At 43.2% G+C, this 16,850-nt stretch overlaps 2 protein-coding genes across 6 annotated transcripts in view; one reads left to right on the plus strand and one right to left on the minus strand.

Annotated features, from left to right (window-relative positions):
- clcn6 (chloride channel 6) overlaps positions 1-424 on the minus strand; it is a 34,368-nt gene extending 33,944 nt beyond the window's left edge. The window contains exon 1 of one of the 2 annotated variants that reach the window (XM_026153350.2): positions 410-424. The gene's annotated coding sequence lies outside the window, so the exon portion shown is untranslated. Of the gene's footprint in view, positions 1-241; positions 383-409 lie in introns of those variants that run through there. The other variant, XM_080294423.1, reaches the window with a different exon arrangement.
- Positions 425-763: 339 nt separating this feature from the next.
- mthfr (methylenetetrahydrofolate reductase (NAD(P)H)) lies at positions 764-15,126 on the plus strand. 4 transcript variants are annotated; one of them, XM_026153353.2, is made up of 12 exons: positions 764-945; positions 2,165-2,423; positions 3,267-3,505; positions 5,438-5,548; positions 5,622-5,815; positions 6,216-6,466; positions 11,770-11,904; positions 12,866-13,046; positions 13,394-13,576; positions 13,661-13,762; positions 13,843-13,962; positions 14,353-15,126. In XM_026153353.2, exons 2-12 carry the CDS (start codon positions 2,179-2,181, stop codon positions 14,566-14,568), a joined length of 1,977 nt encoding a protein of 658 aa, XP_026009138.1. In that variant the 5' UTR covers positions 764-945; positions 2,165-2,178; the 3' UTR covers positions 14,569-15,126. The 4 variants fall into 4 exon arrangements, with proteins under 4 accessions (XP_026009138.1, XP_026009137.1, XP_080150550.1 ...); XM_026153352.2 differs by lacking the exon at positions 764-945 and adding an exon at positions 1,574-1,720; XM_080294424.1 differs by lacking the exon at positions 764-945 and adding an exon at positions 1,595-1,988.
- The last annotated feature ends 1,724 nt before the right edge of the window (positions 15,127-16,850 follow it).

The raw sequence follows: 16,850 nt of genomic DNA on the forward strand, positions 1-16,850 counted from the left end.
ACAGTAGAATAAACAATGTAAAACAAAGAACGGAGAAAATAACCGAACATATCTGAATATAGCTGAATTCTAAAGTTTTACATTTTTAAAATGTATTCATAACAAATAACGTTCCAAGTAAATTTGAGTTGCGGATTTCCGATGACAAGTAAACGCAACAACGCAAGTCTCGCGTGAGGACAATGTTGCGTTTGCTTCCCGTAGAAAATTAGAAAGTGACAGTTCCTCTTAAAGTGCCAACCTCGGATATTTGATGTCTGCTCTGTAACAGACAGTACACAGAACTGGCCATACTGAATATGAACGTTTTGCGACTGTTCGTCTGTGGTAGCCGTGTGATGGATTTGCGACAGACTTCAGAGTCGAACGGCACAGATTTAAACTAAACGCTGCAGCTTCATAGGCTCACTTTAAAAGTGTCTTGGTTGCCTGCTGTGGCTCTCCTGTGACTCTAATCTATAATGGCGTCATCTGCTGTTACTAACACGACAGCGGGAGCCTTTTTAAAAACTCCCGCTCGGGTTTAAGAAGACACGCAGCGTCAGTTTTACGACAGAGAGGCGCAGACACGGATATTATTCGGGAGGAGAATATTACAATGAAACACACCAGGGCGATTTATAAGATTATTAACGGCAGAACCTGAAAAAAAGCACACACACATTTGTTTGTTTGTATGTGTCCAATTAAGCGCCACTTTAGCTGTCGGGTGGCTGCTGCTGCACCGTGGACAGCAGTACCAGCAACAACCAGGCCTGATAGGCTGAGCCCATCAGCCATGGAGAGGTGCAGCAGGAGTGGCCGCAGTCCCAACGGCACTGTGGGGACGTTAACGTGGTAATAAAAGGAGATTCACTGATCCCAGTAAAGGGTCACAGGCCTCCCGTGTTGTATTGAAGCCCAGCAGGAGGAAGTGTGTTTCGGGTTCTTGTGGCGTCTCTGCAGGTATGTACGTCTTTTCTCAGTACACAGCGATTATGAGCTTCTCCGTGTCTGAGCCTACATGCCACAGCTGATGATGTGACAGGACCATAAATAACACGCGCGTTTAAGCACATAGGACAGAGGGCTCGGGATAGGAAATGATGTTTGGTGTGCTTCCACACAGCCCACGGTCAGGTGTCACACATTCTAGTTTATGCAGTGGGATCATTTGTAATAATGCACCTGTCCTCTGGGTAAATCCTCCACTCCACCCGTGTCTCACTCAGTCCTTAACTGACGAGCTGGCCCTTACTGATTCTTCCTCAGCCTCTTCTCCTTAGCTGCCAGTGGAGACAACGTTAGAGATGCAAGGCTGAGATTGTTTGGACACGTGCAGAGAGGATACGTGACAGCTGCCAGGCAGGAGGGACAGAGGAAGACCTCTGAAAGTTCGGATGTAGTGAAGGAGGGCATGTGGAGAGGAGGAGGAGGATGGGATCAATCGAAAGGAGGCAGCAGAATCTGGAAAGATCAACATAAAGCTGATAATTACACGAAAGACCAAATCGTGTAGCAGAATTCTGATTCAGAAGAGCGCTTTGTGTTGCAGACCATTTGGAGAATGAGCACTAAGAACAGAAGGGGGCAGTATTGCAACTGTAAAGGATGCAAACTGTTGGAAAACTCCAAAGAGGAAGCAGTTTAGCGTAAAGTTCGCAGCAGCTGTAGCAGTGCTTATTTTTGTGGCTGTGGACGAATGGGAGCTCAGGGGCATAAAGGCAGCAGGACCGAGGAGGTGGTATAAACTATCTGCACATTGCACCAGTGTAAATCAGTCCAGCACGATGGCGTTAGGCGCACTCGGTTGACTCGATGTGTCGATTCTGCGTTTACGTGTGAATGCAGCCTGAGCACGTGCTGAGCCCGGACAGCTAGCTTAAGCAGCGCGTGCGCGCAAGAGCTATAACGAGCCGCTCGCGTCGCTGTTAAGCAACCGACATTATCACAGCCGTCGGTCACCATTCAGTCAGACCATAATTAACCCGTGATGTAAAGGGTCAGAGGTAGGAGTGTGTGAGTGCCGTGCTGCCTGCTATAGTGGTAAGTCCGAAACAGCTGTTATATGCGGGATGTGGAAAAGTTTCGTGGAGAACATTTAGCTAAAGTTGTGCTTTAACACGTTTTCTCATGCAGGCAACATTAAATCTGAACACACCGCCGTATCTGTTCTTCTTCCCAGTGTAAGTTACAGTCATGGTGAACCAGGTTCAGCGAGGGGATGGCACCTGCCAGTGCAAGAGCGACTCCAGCGGGGCCAGCAACAGTGGCGGGGACAGCTCCAAGGAGAGCTCCCGGTGCTCCACGCCGGTGCTGGATGCGTACCGGTCGGACAGATTGCGGGACAAGATGCGCAGAAGGATGGAGTCCGGAGACCGCTGGTTCTCGTTGGAGTTCTTCCCTCCACGCACAGCCAGTGGGGCTGTTAACCTCATATCACGGTATGTGAACTTAAACGGGACGCATCAAGAATGAGTCGTCCCTGGGTTAACAGCGACCGCTGGTGGGGCTGTTGGTGGTGCAGATGGGAACTGAAGAGGGACAAGGAAAGGCAGGAGTGTGCTAGTAGGGCTATGTATAGCAACAGGAGAGATGATAGTGTGTGTGTGTAGGGGGGGGATCCAGTAGAAGTGACAGACTCTGGCAGTAACATATCCCAAAAAGTCATGATGGCGGTCAGTCCTGCTTTTATTTATTTATTTATTTTAACTCATGTTTTGGTCCACAGGCAGCATCCACTATCTCAGGATGTTTATTCTAATGCTAATAAAATTGACCGATTTCGCGATTGGGACCTTTTCACGCCTTCTTTAACTTAATCACAAAAATCCTTTTTATGAGCAAAATCAACAGAAGGTTGCAATTTGACAGCTGTTCTGTTATGAAGTATGTGATCTCTCTGATATGTATCCAGGGAACTCTAAGACACAAAACAGTGTTCTTCACTGTCTGGAGCACATCCAGTTCTTGGTAGACTAATAAACCCAACACGCAGACCAACACAGACTAATTAACAATCCACCAAAAAAGTACAAACATTGATATGAATTTTCCACAGCAGACGTCCTCAAATGTGTGACAATAAAAGCTTCATGAAACATAACACTGTACACACTATGATCTTATCTGCAAAACTGAAAACACCTTACTGAGCCCATCTGGGAAAACGTGTCCCGGTTTGGCTCCCAGCCCTCAAGTCCAGATTGTAGTTGTTATGTATGTGTTCATCTTTACTATCTCACTCCCACCACTGGTTTGAGTGTGCCTTTGTGTTTTTTCTACAGGTTTGACCGTATGGGCTCTGGTGGGCCCCTGTTCATCGACATTACCTGGCACCCAGCAGGCGACCCGGGTTCAGACAAGGAAACTTCATCCATGATGATTGCTAGCACAGCTGTCAACTATTGTGGCCTGGAGAGCATCCTCCACCTAACCTGCTGCAATCAAAGCAAAGAGAAAATCACTGGCTACTTGGCAAAAGCAAAGCACCTGGGCCTGAAGAATATCATGGCACTAAGAGGAGGTAATGCTGATGGTAGCCATACCAGCACTCTTCTGTTTAACACTTACTCTCCAACAGATAAACCGGAGAGCAGCTTGGGGTTAGTATGAGCCAGGGATCAAACCATCAACCTTTCAGTCATTAGATGATCCGCTGTACTTCCTGGGCTGCAGCAGCTCAGCAGCCATAAAGGTTGATGGGGCATTGTCATCCTGTGAATGCAATAACTCGAGAACAAGAGGATGTGGGATTTAGAGAGGCGTACCCACTGAAGGGTAGCACTGGCTGTCGAGTATTTTTATCATGTCTTCACACAGCAGCACGCCAACAACACTCGTACTCGTAAATTAAATGCATTATTAATGGAATCATCCATTTTTCTGTACAGCCTGTGATGTACTAAATCTCTCAGGATGTACCATTTATTTAAAAGGGAAAAAAAGAAAAAAAAAACTCCTAATAAACTGCAAATGTAAAACCTGATGGAGACATCCTGCTGCAGCGTTTGTGCTCTGAAATATTCCAGATCATTCAGCTTCTGAGACGAGAATTAGAAACACAATGTCAGACCTACTTTTTCCTTTACTTTGGTCTTACTGCAAGCAAGAAAAATATTTGAAAATCAACAAGCAGCATGATTTCGAATGGCTTAAAAAATGTAGTAAAGACAAATGTCAGGTGACGTGAAGTTGCTCGGTGTAACAGTGGACTGTGTTCTCCACACTGGCGTGGGTTACAGTGGACTCTCCAAACACTGATTCTGTTCATCTGGACGTTTTCAGTGGGAGAAACGTTTCATCACTCATCCAGGTGACTTCTTCAGTCTCAGCTGAAGGTTTCCCCAATCTTTTAAACAGTACATTTGCATAATGACTAAAACCAGCCCACTGAAGGAACAATGGGCTGTGAGGTCAGTCCCTTAATCATTATTATGCAAATTCTCATGACCATTGATCAACAGCCACTGATCAGTGGTCATGAGTATGATTCACAGAGTTGGTGAATGGCAGCTATCACAGCATTGTAAGATGGTGACAGATGTACCCTTAGACCCCCTCCTCCATTCAGAGATGGTCTTTCCCTTTTCACGTAAATGGCCTCCTTGACTCCGCCCTCAAACCAGCATTCCTCCCTGTCCAGGATGTGTTCATCCTCATCATTGAAAGAGTGTCCTCTGGCCTGTAGGTGTAAATAGACTGCAGAGTCCTGGCCTGATGGTTGCTGATCAATGCTCATGAGAATTTGCATAATTATGATTAAGGAACTGACCTCCCGGCCCATTGTTCCTTCAGTGGTGCTAGTTTCAGTTCAGGCAAATGATCATTATGTTTATAAGGTTGGAAACCTGCAGTCAGCTGAGACTGAAGAAGTCACCTGGATGAGTGACGACACGTTTCTCCCACTGAAAACGTCCAGATGAACAGAATCAACTTTTGGGATTTCTTTACCTGGATGACTGAACATCCATCAAGACATTACAATGGACTGTTAACACAGCGCCGCATGCACGAGCAGTGCTCTGCAGAGGCGGACAGTTTATGTCCTGTTTGTAATGTTCTGTGACACTTTGTTAAAATCATCGGTCACAACCATAAAAGCACTTAAATGCTGCGTTAGCAGGCATGCTACATGCAGCGAGTGATGTCACACGCTACATCTGAATCAGCTGATGGCTGAATGTCAACAATCTGATCGCTGACGGACGAGTTTTTCTTTGGCAATTAAAATCGATGCATTCCCACTGCTAATGCTTCCCAATCTGTGGAGACGTTCCTTCACCGTAACACGTCCTCGATTCAGCTGCACTTTCCCCGATTCATACAAACTAATGGATCTCCCTCTTTGTTTTAATCGGCGCTCAAAGCTCATCTAGTTTGTTGTACAAGGATGCGACCTGTCTCATCCAGCTGTGCATGTTTTTAAACCTTAGGCATGTGCCAAATATCTTCACAGACCCAATAGGAGAAGATTGGGAGGAAGAGGAGGATGGTTTCAACTATGCCATCGACCTTGTCAAACATATCCGCTCAGAGTTTGATGACTACTTTGACATCTGCGTCGCTGGTATGTTCTCACCGTCGAGGTCAGCAGGATGCAGTTTGAGTGGATTGTCGCTAATTTAAATGTGTGTGTCCAGGCTACCCCACAGGCCACCCTGAAGCAGAGAGCTATGAAGCTGATCTCAGGCACCTGAAGGAGAAAGTGGATGCTGGAGCAGACTTTGTCATCACCCAGCTGTTCTTCAGGCCCGACACTTTCCTCAAGTTCCTGGATGATTGCAGAGCCATTGGCATCACATGTCCCATCTTACCAGGAATCTTCCCCATTCAGGTAACTAAGTTCTTCTAGGAACAGGAATCCTCTTATCTTTATCTTCAAAGCAATTTTCTCCTCTTTGAAGTGATAGTGTTGTGTTCTGTTACTCTTTACACTCCCTGTGATTGTGCTTTCCTCTTTCGTCATCTGAACCATGGAGCAGTCAAAGGGGTAGCTGGTTGCAGTGATACTAAAGAGTGTTAAATGTACTCGTCATGGTCCAGATTTCCCTTTTGCCTTCCACACAGGGAAAGACGACTCGATGGAGCTAATGTTTCAGACAGACATTGTAGCATTAGCAGTCTCACAGTGACAGCAGTGCGTCCTGACCACACGTAAAGCTGCTGGATAACAGTACGTTCTGTTAGAGCTGCACAGGAGTGGATCTCAACTTTCGTGTGTTCATGTTGTTCAGGGTTACCAGTCTCTGCGTCAGCTTGTCAAGCTCTCCAAGCTTGAGGTCCCAGAGGAGATCACCCAAGTCATCGAGCCTATCAAAGACAACGATGCTGCTATCCGTAATTATGGGATACAGCAAGCAGTGGAGATGTGCCGTGTGCTGCTGGATAGTGGCAAGGTGCCAGGTGTCCACTTTTACACGCTGAACCGTGAAGTTGCGACCATGGAGGTGCTTCGACAGCTGGGCCTGTGGATAGAAGACCCCAGGTCAGTCAATCAAACACCAGTGCTTTGAGCAAAAGTGAGATTCAGTCGAGTTTAATAAGAAAATGTAGTTTCGTCAACCATCTCCACACAATATTAACTCCGATTCTAAGTTAGAAATATGAACATGCTGCCAAAAACCACAGAAAAAATAAATGAAAGCATATACAAGGTTGGAGCCGCATGTAGATGGAGCTGGGGCATTGCTTCAGGAATGGAACTAATAAACTGTGCGGGCCATCCAGTGTCGTACTTTGCCTTGAGTGTATCATTACACTGCAGCTCCATCTGAATCTGCACAGGTGCAGTTTCCATGTAAATGAGTTGCGAAGCAGCTCAAAATTCTCTTTTTGTGCTTCAAAGTCACCAAAGCGCCGGGCGTGCGCAGTGCGCTCAGTTTATCAGCAAAGTCCGCTGACTTGGTTCAACGTTACTTGGCAACAGGGAAAGTGGGGCAGGTTGCACTGGTGCATTTGTGACAGCTTCACTTGAAATGCCTTCACCACATCATACATGTCCATGAACTGACAGATTTCCTTGCTGAGCTCAAAAACTCTATTGAGAACTTTTCCCCAACTCAGCCAACGGACCTCTGTATGATGAGGAATGTCAGCAAACTCTGAATCTATTTCCCACATAAAAGACTGAAATTGACGGTGATTTAAACTTTTAGCTCAGATAAAATTTACGGTTTGCGTTACGGTGATCATTACATGCTCCATTTTTAGGACTTTACCACACAGCCTTTCCTGGTGTGTGATGCAGTATGCTGTTAACTCGCCGATACAGTTCTCCTGCATCTTTACTCGCATCCTGACGACAACACCGGCGCTCGATCTGTTGTTTGTCCCGGGGCAGTTTCATGTCGGTTAGAGCAGGGCGATATGGCCAAAAATATTTATCACGATATATATTTGAAAATTTGCGATAACGATATAACTGACGATATAATTGATGCGTGACAAAATACAACTCCACAACATTACTAGCGCAAAAAGACAACCTATCATTTATTTTCACTTAAACAAGAAGCTGGTTTTTATGTACATTAAAGCTTTATAAAAATGTAACAGTGCAAATGCAAATTCCTTGCTGAAAGTTTAACCAAAAGGCATTTCCAGTAGAAATGTGCTGACATATCCTGAGCATAACCATGTATAATATCCACTGAAGTTAAAAAGAGGTGCTTTGCAACATTAAACTGCAGTGTGCAGTACGTATTTTTCGGACCATAAGGTGCACGGGGTTATAAGGCACATTAAGCGAAACAAAGCAGTCAGATAAATCAAACTTTATTAAACTCATTCTTCTTGCTTCCTCCACTTCTGTGCCATTGATTCATTAATGTTGAATTCTCTGGCAGCTGCTCTATTCCCATGTTGTTGCAGTATATTAATGACTAACCTCGTATTGTGGATGGATTATCTCAGTTGTTCTCCTGACTGAAGATTGGTCCTTTTACAGCATCCTGCCATGCGATTGCATTTGTCTCTAACCATGAGGAACCTTAACGTTAACTTTTATAAGTGGAAAAGTGTTAGTGTTCGTCCTCCAGCTTCACTGTTTATGTTATGCTAACATAGCTGTGTCGCTAGCGATCACGTAGCACATCATTATATACCAGCTAGCCCAACTTCAGTAACCCTACAAACGTCACTGCTGTTTAGTTTCCTGTCTTCATTTATGTTGGAAGTGATAGCAGAGCTGTACGTTTGATTTTTTTCAGAAATCTCTCAGTCAGAACATGCAATATCATGCTTAGGTAACTAGCGAGCTAACTTCCGCTAGCTTCCTGCTAGCTTCTAACTCCGTTAAATGTAATACATTTTGTTTTCATGGATGCCTGGAAGTTAAACTTCATAGTTACACCTGGTAAAGCAGCAATGCTGATCGTTTTATTAAAGATGAAAGAATTTAGACAGTTTTTAACTCTTAGTGATGCTGCAGTGTTCGTTTGACCTGAAAAAGACGGAGTTTAGGACCCAGATTACTCCCAGATTTAAGGGCATCTTAGTCCGACGGCCGCTTGCATGTTCTGCAAAAAAATGTGCTTTGTGGACAAACACCAAACCAGTTCCACATCACTGAAGTTGCACCATTTTTACAAACCAATTCTGGTTCATCTGTTTCACTCAACAATCGGCCATGTGCGTATGAAAACAAAGGCACTGCGCATGCGCGTTTTACTCATATTCTATCGCGATATTTCATTTTCCTATCGTTGCCTAACATTATACCGGTATTACCGTGAACGGTATAATATGGCCCAGCCCTAATGTCGGTTACACTTTGACATACGTTTCTGCTCAGGCTCACATTTGCCAAAATCTGCGTTTTGTCTGGACACGTGACGTCGCACAGCTTCATCATGCAGCTCTTCAGAGTCATAAATGGCCGGGCTGATTTGGCTATCTCCTCTGCTACAATAAAACTTGCTTTCACAACAGCTTCACTTTGTGATTTTTCTCTGGTGAAATGTTAGATTCTTCTTTAGCTCTTCTACCTTCTGTAGTTTCTGCATTTAGGTTTTTCAGCTAATCCTGATGTTTTTTGTCATAGTGCCGTCTTAAATTAAATTCTTTAATTACAGCATATTAGCTCCACTAATAAGACACACGGGGTTACCAGCAATGTCTGTAAACATATATTCAGCCTCCCACCGGTGCTGAAAGGCTCTGCTTTCAGAATCAACTTTTCGCTTCGCCATTGTGAGTGGCTAGCTTTGTAATAACAGAAGTTTGACTTGATTGACGCAGGAATGTTCCCAGTTAGCCTAGCGTTCGGCAAGGAGGCTGCAGCGCTGCATTATGGGATCTGTAATTTCTGTGTTATTAGCACCTCATATCACCATGCATAACACTAATAATAAATCTGTATAAAATGATTTCGGCCTGGAGTTTGACACGTGCTTGTAAGGAGTCTGGAATGATGCTGCATTTACTACTTTAAAGACTGGAAATCAAACCCTGACCATGTGGGTATAATGAGAGGATATGGCGATAGACTCCCCAAAGCACATTACTATCTTGCCTTTTCGACTCGCAGCCATACTTCACCTCTGTCAGACAGATCCTCGTCTATGCGATATGACACGTTTGGGCCTGTAATATAATAAATAAATAATAATAATATACTAAAATTAATTTTGTGTCCTGAGAGTTTCCCAAATCGAGTTGGTGTGTTGAGAATTGCCGAGACGGGGTTTGCACCGTGTAAGATGATGTCATCTGTTTAAAGTGATGATTTATGTGAGAGGCCTCCAGTCACGTAAAATGATGATTATGGCATGCTGGGTTCCTCAGTGTTCACCAATTCAATTCAGTTTTATTTATATAGCACCAAATCACAGCAACAGTCGCCTCAAGGCGCTTTATATTGTACAGTAGACCCTACAATAATGCAACAGAGAAAACCCAACAATCATATGACCCCCTATGAGCAAGCACTTTGGCGACAGTGGGACGGAAAAACTCCCTTTTAACAAGAAGAAACCTCTGGCAGAACCAGGCTCAGGGAGGGGCGGGGCCATCTGCTGTGATTGGTTGGGGTGAGAGAAGGAAGACAGGATAAAGACATGCTGTGGAAGACAGACGGGGATTAATAACAGATATGATTCAGTGCAGAGAGGTCTATTAACACATAGTGAGTGAGAAAGGTGACTGGAAAGGAAACACTCAATGCATCATGGAAATCCCCGGCAGCCTACGTCTATTGCAGCATAACTAAGGGCTGGGCCAGGTGACCCTGAATCCTCCCTATCTATATGCTTTAGCAAAAAGGCAAGTTTTAAGCCTAATCTTGAAAGTAGAGATAGTGTCTGTCTCCTGAATCCAAACTGGAAGCTGGTTCCACAGAAGAGGGGCCTGAAAACTGAAGGCTCTGCCTCCCATTCTACTTTTAAATACTTTAGGAACAACAAGTAGTTCTGCAGAGCGAGAGCGAAGTGCTCTAATAGGGTGATATGGTACTACAAGGTCATTAAGATAAGATGGGGCCTGATTATTTAAGACCTTGTATGTGAGGAGCAGGATTTTGAATTCAATTCTGGATTTAACAGGGAGCCAATGAAGGGAAGCCAATACAGGAGAAATCTGCTCTCTCTTTCTAGTCCCTGTCAGGACTCTTGCTGCAGCATTTTGGATTAGCTGAAGGCTTTCAGGGAGTTTTTAGGACTTCCTGATAATAATGAATTACAGTAGTCCAGCCTGGAAGTAATAAATGCATGAACTAGTTTTTCAGCGTCACTCTGAGACAGGATATTTCTAATTTTAGAGATGTTGCGCAAATGGAAGAACGCAGTCTTACATATTTTTTTAATATGTGCATTGAAGGACATATCCTGGTCAAAAATGACTCCAAGGTTCCTCACAGTGTTACTGGAGGCCAAGGTAATGCCATCCAGAGTAAGAATCTGGTTAGATACCATATTTCTAAGATTTTCAGGGCCGAGTACAATAACCTCAGTTTTATCTGAATTAAGAAGCAGAAAGTTAGCAGCCATCCAGGTCTTTATGTCTTTAAGACATTCCTGCAGTTTAACTAATTGGTGTGTGTCATCTGGCTTCATGGACAGATAGAGCTGGGTGTCATCAGCATAGCAGTGAAAATGTATGCTATGTCTTCTGATAGTACTGCCTAAGGGAAGCATGTATATAAACAGAATTGGTCCTAGCACTGAACCCTGTGGAACACCATAATTAACCTCAGTGTGTGAAGAGGACTCTCCATTTACATGAACAAATCTGAGTCTATTAGATAGATATGATACAAACCACTGCAGCGCAGTACCTGTAATACCTACCAGCATGTTCTAATCGCTCTAATAGGATATTATACCAGTCATCTTGGGTGGAATTTGATTCCACAGTGAGATTTGCTCAAGTTGCAGATCTGCCGATGGTTGTATTAACTGTTCAGGAGCTCACTGATGCCTTTTTCAAAGTCTGGGAGGAGATTCCCATAAACATTACTGCCTCACACCAACTTTCGTGACACATGTTGACATGCTAACACTGTGTTGAATCAAACTGTAAGTTCTAACTCCAATTTAGGTGTAATTTTGAATCTGCTTAAAAGGTTGATTATTACATCTCCACTGACAATTTTATTATCATTACATTACAGTGTTACATGAGTAAAGTATTTCAGCTTGAATGCTTCGTTCATCAAGAACTCATGTGTGATCAAAGTAGTGACCAAAGTATTTGCTTCATTTCACTGAGCAGTGTCTTTTGTAGAGCAGGCCTTTATTTCTTTTCCTGCCCTGAGAGAGTGCTGTAGAGGCTGACAGTGTGTTTCTGTGCCAGGCGGCCTCTGCCCTGGGCAGTGAGCGCCCATCCCAAACGGAAGGTAGAAGATGTTCGACCCATCTTCTGGGCTTCCAGGCCCAAGAGCTACATCTACAGAACCCAGGACTGGGACGACTTCCCCAATGGCAGATGGTAGGGTTCATTTATCACGATGTCCTCATTGTTGCATTTCAGACATTAAATGAGGGCTGTTCTTGTTGAATGCCTCAATTTATGCAAATTATTGCATAAGTGTATGTAAGAACTTGCATACGAGTTGTGAGTCGTGCTGTTGTCCACAGGGATCATCCTTCATCTCCAGCCTTTGACTCTGTTAAGTGCATACTGGAGTTACATTAACAGCTGTTCTATATGATAAGTTTTCTAATGTGTGTTCTTGTAGCTGCAGTTTTTCTTTTTCGGTATTAAACCGGCAAACACACTGATGTCCTCATGACCATTGTATTCACTGTGTGTTAACAAGAAAACTGCCATCACTCTGAGCTGAGTGGACCCTGGCAGACTGGCAGATGTGGGAAGTATGATGCAGGTTTTAGGCTCGCTGTTGCTCAAAAGCTCACCATCAGAAGTCCCTGTTGCTTGCTTGTTTATGCATTTCTCCTTTAACCTCCTAAGACACAAACGCTTTCATAGCATGCATTTTTAATTTATCTTTGATATTTGAGCTGATTGGGACCTGACGAATGTAAAAACAAAGAGTTAACTTTTTTTAAACCTGATTTTGTTTCTAAGAAATGAGATCCACATATGAGGATACTTGTTTAAAATTTCAATAGAACAGAGGCAGTATAATGTCCTCGTAAGTGGATATCAAGCCCTTGTAGAGCAAAATTTAGTATTTTGGTCTAGACAACCAAAAATGTGATTCCTACATATGTGGACGCCAGGTCCTAGGAGGTTAAATATGTGACTCATTCTTCAGATGGACTGGTTGTTTCCTACTCTGCTCGAGCGCTCACATTGACACTATGAAATGTGCACACGCGTTAAATTGTATTATTATTGTTTCTTGTTTTTTTTTAATCTAATCACTTTCTGGAACCTCGTTCAGCTTTTATTGAACTTTAGCTCAGAGTCTTGTTTTCGTCCTCAGGGGAAATTCCTCGTCTCCAGCTTTTGGGGAGTTGAATGACTATTACCTGTTCTACCTGAAGAGCAAATCATCTAAAGATGCACTGCTGCAAATGTGGGGTGAAGAGCTACAAAATGAGGAGAGCGTCTTCGAAGTCTTTACCTGCTACATTACAGCTCAGCCAAATCGCTGCGGACACAAGGTATCCAGGATGAACCACGGAGCTCGGTCACTCGTAGCTTTCCCAGCCTGTGGCACCACAGATTTCCTATATCTGTCCTTGGTTTAAGTATACAAAGCTGTTGTCTACTGTATGTTCCAGCTAAATTAGATAAGTCAAGTGTGAAAACTAACCTTGTGGTTGGCTGGTGTGCCATTGTTACTCTGTTTAAATGAATCCTGTCCTGAGTGCACTGGAAACACTGACACTCACTCTGAGAACAGGTTTTTGTTTTTAACCATACCCCACGTAGCCACTCGTTCTTCCACAGCAAGTCTTCTGTATATAGCAGCAGTAACAGCAGGCTAAGGCTTTCTCTTCTGCTGTAGGTGATGTGTTTGCCTTGGAATGACGAGCCTCTGGCCCCAGAGACCAACCTTCTGAAGGATGAACTGGAGAAAGTGAACAGGCGAGGAGTCCTCACCATCAATTCTCAGCCCAACATCAATGGCAAACCCTCCACAGACCCCATTGTGGGCTGGGGACCTCCAGGGGGCTATGTCTTCCAGAAGGTACAAACACTAACAGTATTTTCAGTACCTTCAGATGGGATACTCAGTCTGCTATTGTTAATATGGATGTTATTCAACCGACAGGCCTATCTGGAGTTTTTCACCTCCAGTGAAAATGTGACCGCTCTTCTTAAAGTACTGAAGAAGTACGAGCCCCGTGTGAATTATCACATTGTTAATGTGAATGTAAGTTTGTTCACAAAGCATCAGTCACTCCATGGTTGTGTGTGTGTAAACATTGGTCATGGTGAACATTTTGCATGCAGGGCCGTAACCTGACCAACGCCCCTGAAATGCAACCAAATGCTGTGACTTGGGGGATCTTCGCCGGAAGGGAGATTGTTCAGCCGACTGTAGTGGACCCAGTTAGTTTCATGTACTGGAAGGTGAGACACTGTCTTCTTTCTGTCCACAGTTTGGGGAATGTTAAACCTTGTGTCGTGTTTTTAAATGACTGAAATATTTAAGGTTTAAAGGGGTAATAATAAAGTATGACTGCGTTTAATGGTAGAGTAGGAGGCGGAGCTCTGGAACCAGCTCCAAGCGGTCGCAGCAGATGGCCCCGCCCCTCCTTGCTGCTGGTACTGCTGGAGGTTTCTTCCTGTTAAAAGGGAGTTTTTCCTTCCCACTGTCACTAGCTGCTCGCTCATACGGGCTTATCTGATTGTTTGTTTTCTCTGTATTTTTGTATAATCTTTAACTTTAAAGACAGAGTGCAGTGTGATGTAAAAGCTCTGGCATGTTGTGTTGACCCAGATGTTCTCATATCTTCTCAGGATGAGGCGTTTGCCTTGTGGATTGAGCAGTGGGGCAAACTCTATGAAGACGAGTCTCCTTCTCGGATGATAATTAAATATATCCATGACAATTACTTCCTCGTCAATTTGGTGGACAATGACTTCCCTCTGGAGAACTGCCTGTGGCAAGTCATCGATGACATGTTTGAGCTGCTCGACGCTCCTCCAGAGCTTCACAGTGAAGAAACTGTCTGAATAAAGTCTTTTTTTTTTTTTTTTAAGAAAAAAAAAGAAAACACTAAGAACAGTTGAGTTTTTTTTTTTTTTTTTTTTAAATGCCATTAACGTTACAGAGTATGAATATCAAACTGTAAAGATGTTTTTATTGATTTTTCAAACCTTTGAGTGAATAGGAAACAATGATCAATGAAATTGTGCGGTCATGTTGGCTCCTGATGAGTAATGTCACTGTCAGGCAGATTAACCTGTTTTGTTTTTACATATGTGGAGCTGATCATTTGTTCAAAGGGAAACTTGTGCTAAACAACTAAACCTCCAAACGATGACCTCAGAACATGAATTGTGAACATTTCACTTTTACTCTTACAAAGAGTTCAGATGGCCTACATGTAAGAATGAGCATTAATGTGTTATTATAGGTGAGAACCTAGTGTAGTGATCAAATATATGTAAGATGTGTGCAAATCTTACACCTTATGATGAACTTGATGTCATGACAAGAGTCACACTTAAAGCACCTGCTGCCTTATGTACATGATTAATAATACTTATTAAATACTTTTCCTTCACTTACGTAACTTGTCCAGTAACTGTGTGGGTGGGAGGTATGGAGCTGGGCATCGACGCTGGTCTGTAGTGACAAGTGGCTTTATTAGGTGCTAGTGCTAACGTCAAGTTCAAAGTCCAGGTCATACAGTACATGACACTCCAGCAGCCAAGTGGCATGTGGGGATTTTCCACATATTGAGTAATTCAACGTGTAAATGTACATGTCACAGCTTATTGACCAGATCACCTACATCATGTTGAGCCAAGCAGAAGACACGTTTAAAGTATAGTTTGTATTTCTGCAAAAAATATTAGTAATGGAAGAAGCAATTAAAGTTTAAAATTTCTATCATTTTGCAAAATGTATTTTCCAGTGAGTTTTTTTTTATTTTTATTTAAAAGTCCAGTTTAAGTTAGTTTTCTGGGTTCTTGTATCTGTATAAGCTTTTATGACATGTTAGAATGGGTGTCAGAATAATCAGCACTAGCTTGCAGTGTAGTTTCTAAATCTACGTTCCATTTTTAGTGATTACTCAAAATCTATTGCAAATATAAATGTTGACTGGTCAGTAACATACAGGCAGTGGCGGTCCTAGCCTGTTTGGCGCCCCGGGCGAACACTCCCTCTGGCGCCCCCCCCCCCCCCCACACACACACACACACACACACACCTTATTAAGGATTGTACATTAACATAAAACTGTTGTTGGAACCATACTGTATTTCACCAGAGAAACATACACATATGAAGAGAGACAGATATGCATGGTATGCAAACGGCTACCAAAAAGCCATCATAATTCGTCATACAATGAGAACAGGACAAATCAACAATTAACAATGACTAATTAATATTAAAAACTGTAACATAAGGTATTTTTTTGGAGTTTATTCTGTAACTGTTGCTATTTTTACCAATTCTTCTTGGTGCAACTGTAACCCACATAATTTCCTTAGGGATTAATAAAGTATTCTGACTGATTGTTTCAGGATGAGCTGCCATAATCCAATGACACATCTGCTTACCTGTATCTTTTGCTCGTTTCTCCTCCTTTTCTATTTTTTCTAAACTGAGCACCTGATGGCTTTGAACTTTTCCTGTCCATCTTCCATTGGTTTTAATTTTACACTCCATGAACAGCCATCCCCCAACTCGAGGATCACCACAACATAACCTAACACACCTACACCTTAGTTCACAGATTCACTTTGTCTAAGGTGCATTTCTGGGATTTCACACAACCCAGGATTCAAATCGTGAATACATAATGGGCTTGGATTTACATCATTATGAATAAAATGTGCTCTATTTGAAAGCAGCCCCCCCCCCCTCCCCTTTCAACGGGTTGTGTGTGAGACCTTAAATCATCAAACTGTAAATTATAAATTTTAAATTGTTATTGATCCCTTTACCCCGAGTCCTAAAGTGTATATTTATTTTCTTACTCTTCTTATATTTATTGTTTTCTTGCTGTAATTGGAGCCTCGTCGTATTGTCTCTCTATATACTGGACTGTATGTAGCGGAGATGACAATAAAGTTTACTTTGACTTCAGCAGCGAGCAGGCGCACCGAGCAAATTATAAGTCTGTATCATGATGTCTGGTGTTTTCGTGTTTGTTGTTTTGTTTTTATTTTGTTTACTTTGCGAGTTGGTTATTAGACGCTGCTCCAGCCAGTCAGAGAATCCCCCGCCGCCCCGCCCTCTCCTCCCTGTGCCGCAAGCAGCAGGCACCTCGCAAACGGAG

This window comes from Astatotilapia calliptera, chromosome 20 (assembly GCF_964374335.1).
Source record: "Astatotilapia calliptera chromosome 20, fAstCal68.1, whole genome shotgun sequence".
Taxonomy (NCBI): Eukaryota; Metazoa; Chordata; class Actinopteri; order Cichliformes; family Cichlidae; genus Astatotilapia; species Astatotilapia calliptera.

What these genes read in the sequence shown, in the direction of transcription:
- mthfr (XM_026153353.2), top strand. Translation starts at nt 2,179, where the DNA reads ATGGTGAACCAGGTTCAGCGAGGGGATGGCACCTGCCAGTGCAAGAGC. An exon ending in TATCATGGCACTAAGAGGAG is followed by an intron (nt 3,506 to 5,437) that starts GTAATGCTGATG and finishes ATATCTTCACAG; the next exon opens with ACCCAATAGGAGAAGATTGG. An exon ending in ATCACATTGTTAATGTGAAT is followed by an intron (nt 13,763 to 13,842) that starts GTAAGTTTGTTC and finishes TTTTGCATGCAG; the next exon opens with GGCCGTAACCTGACCAACGC.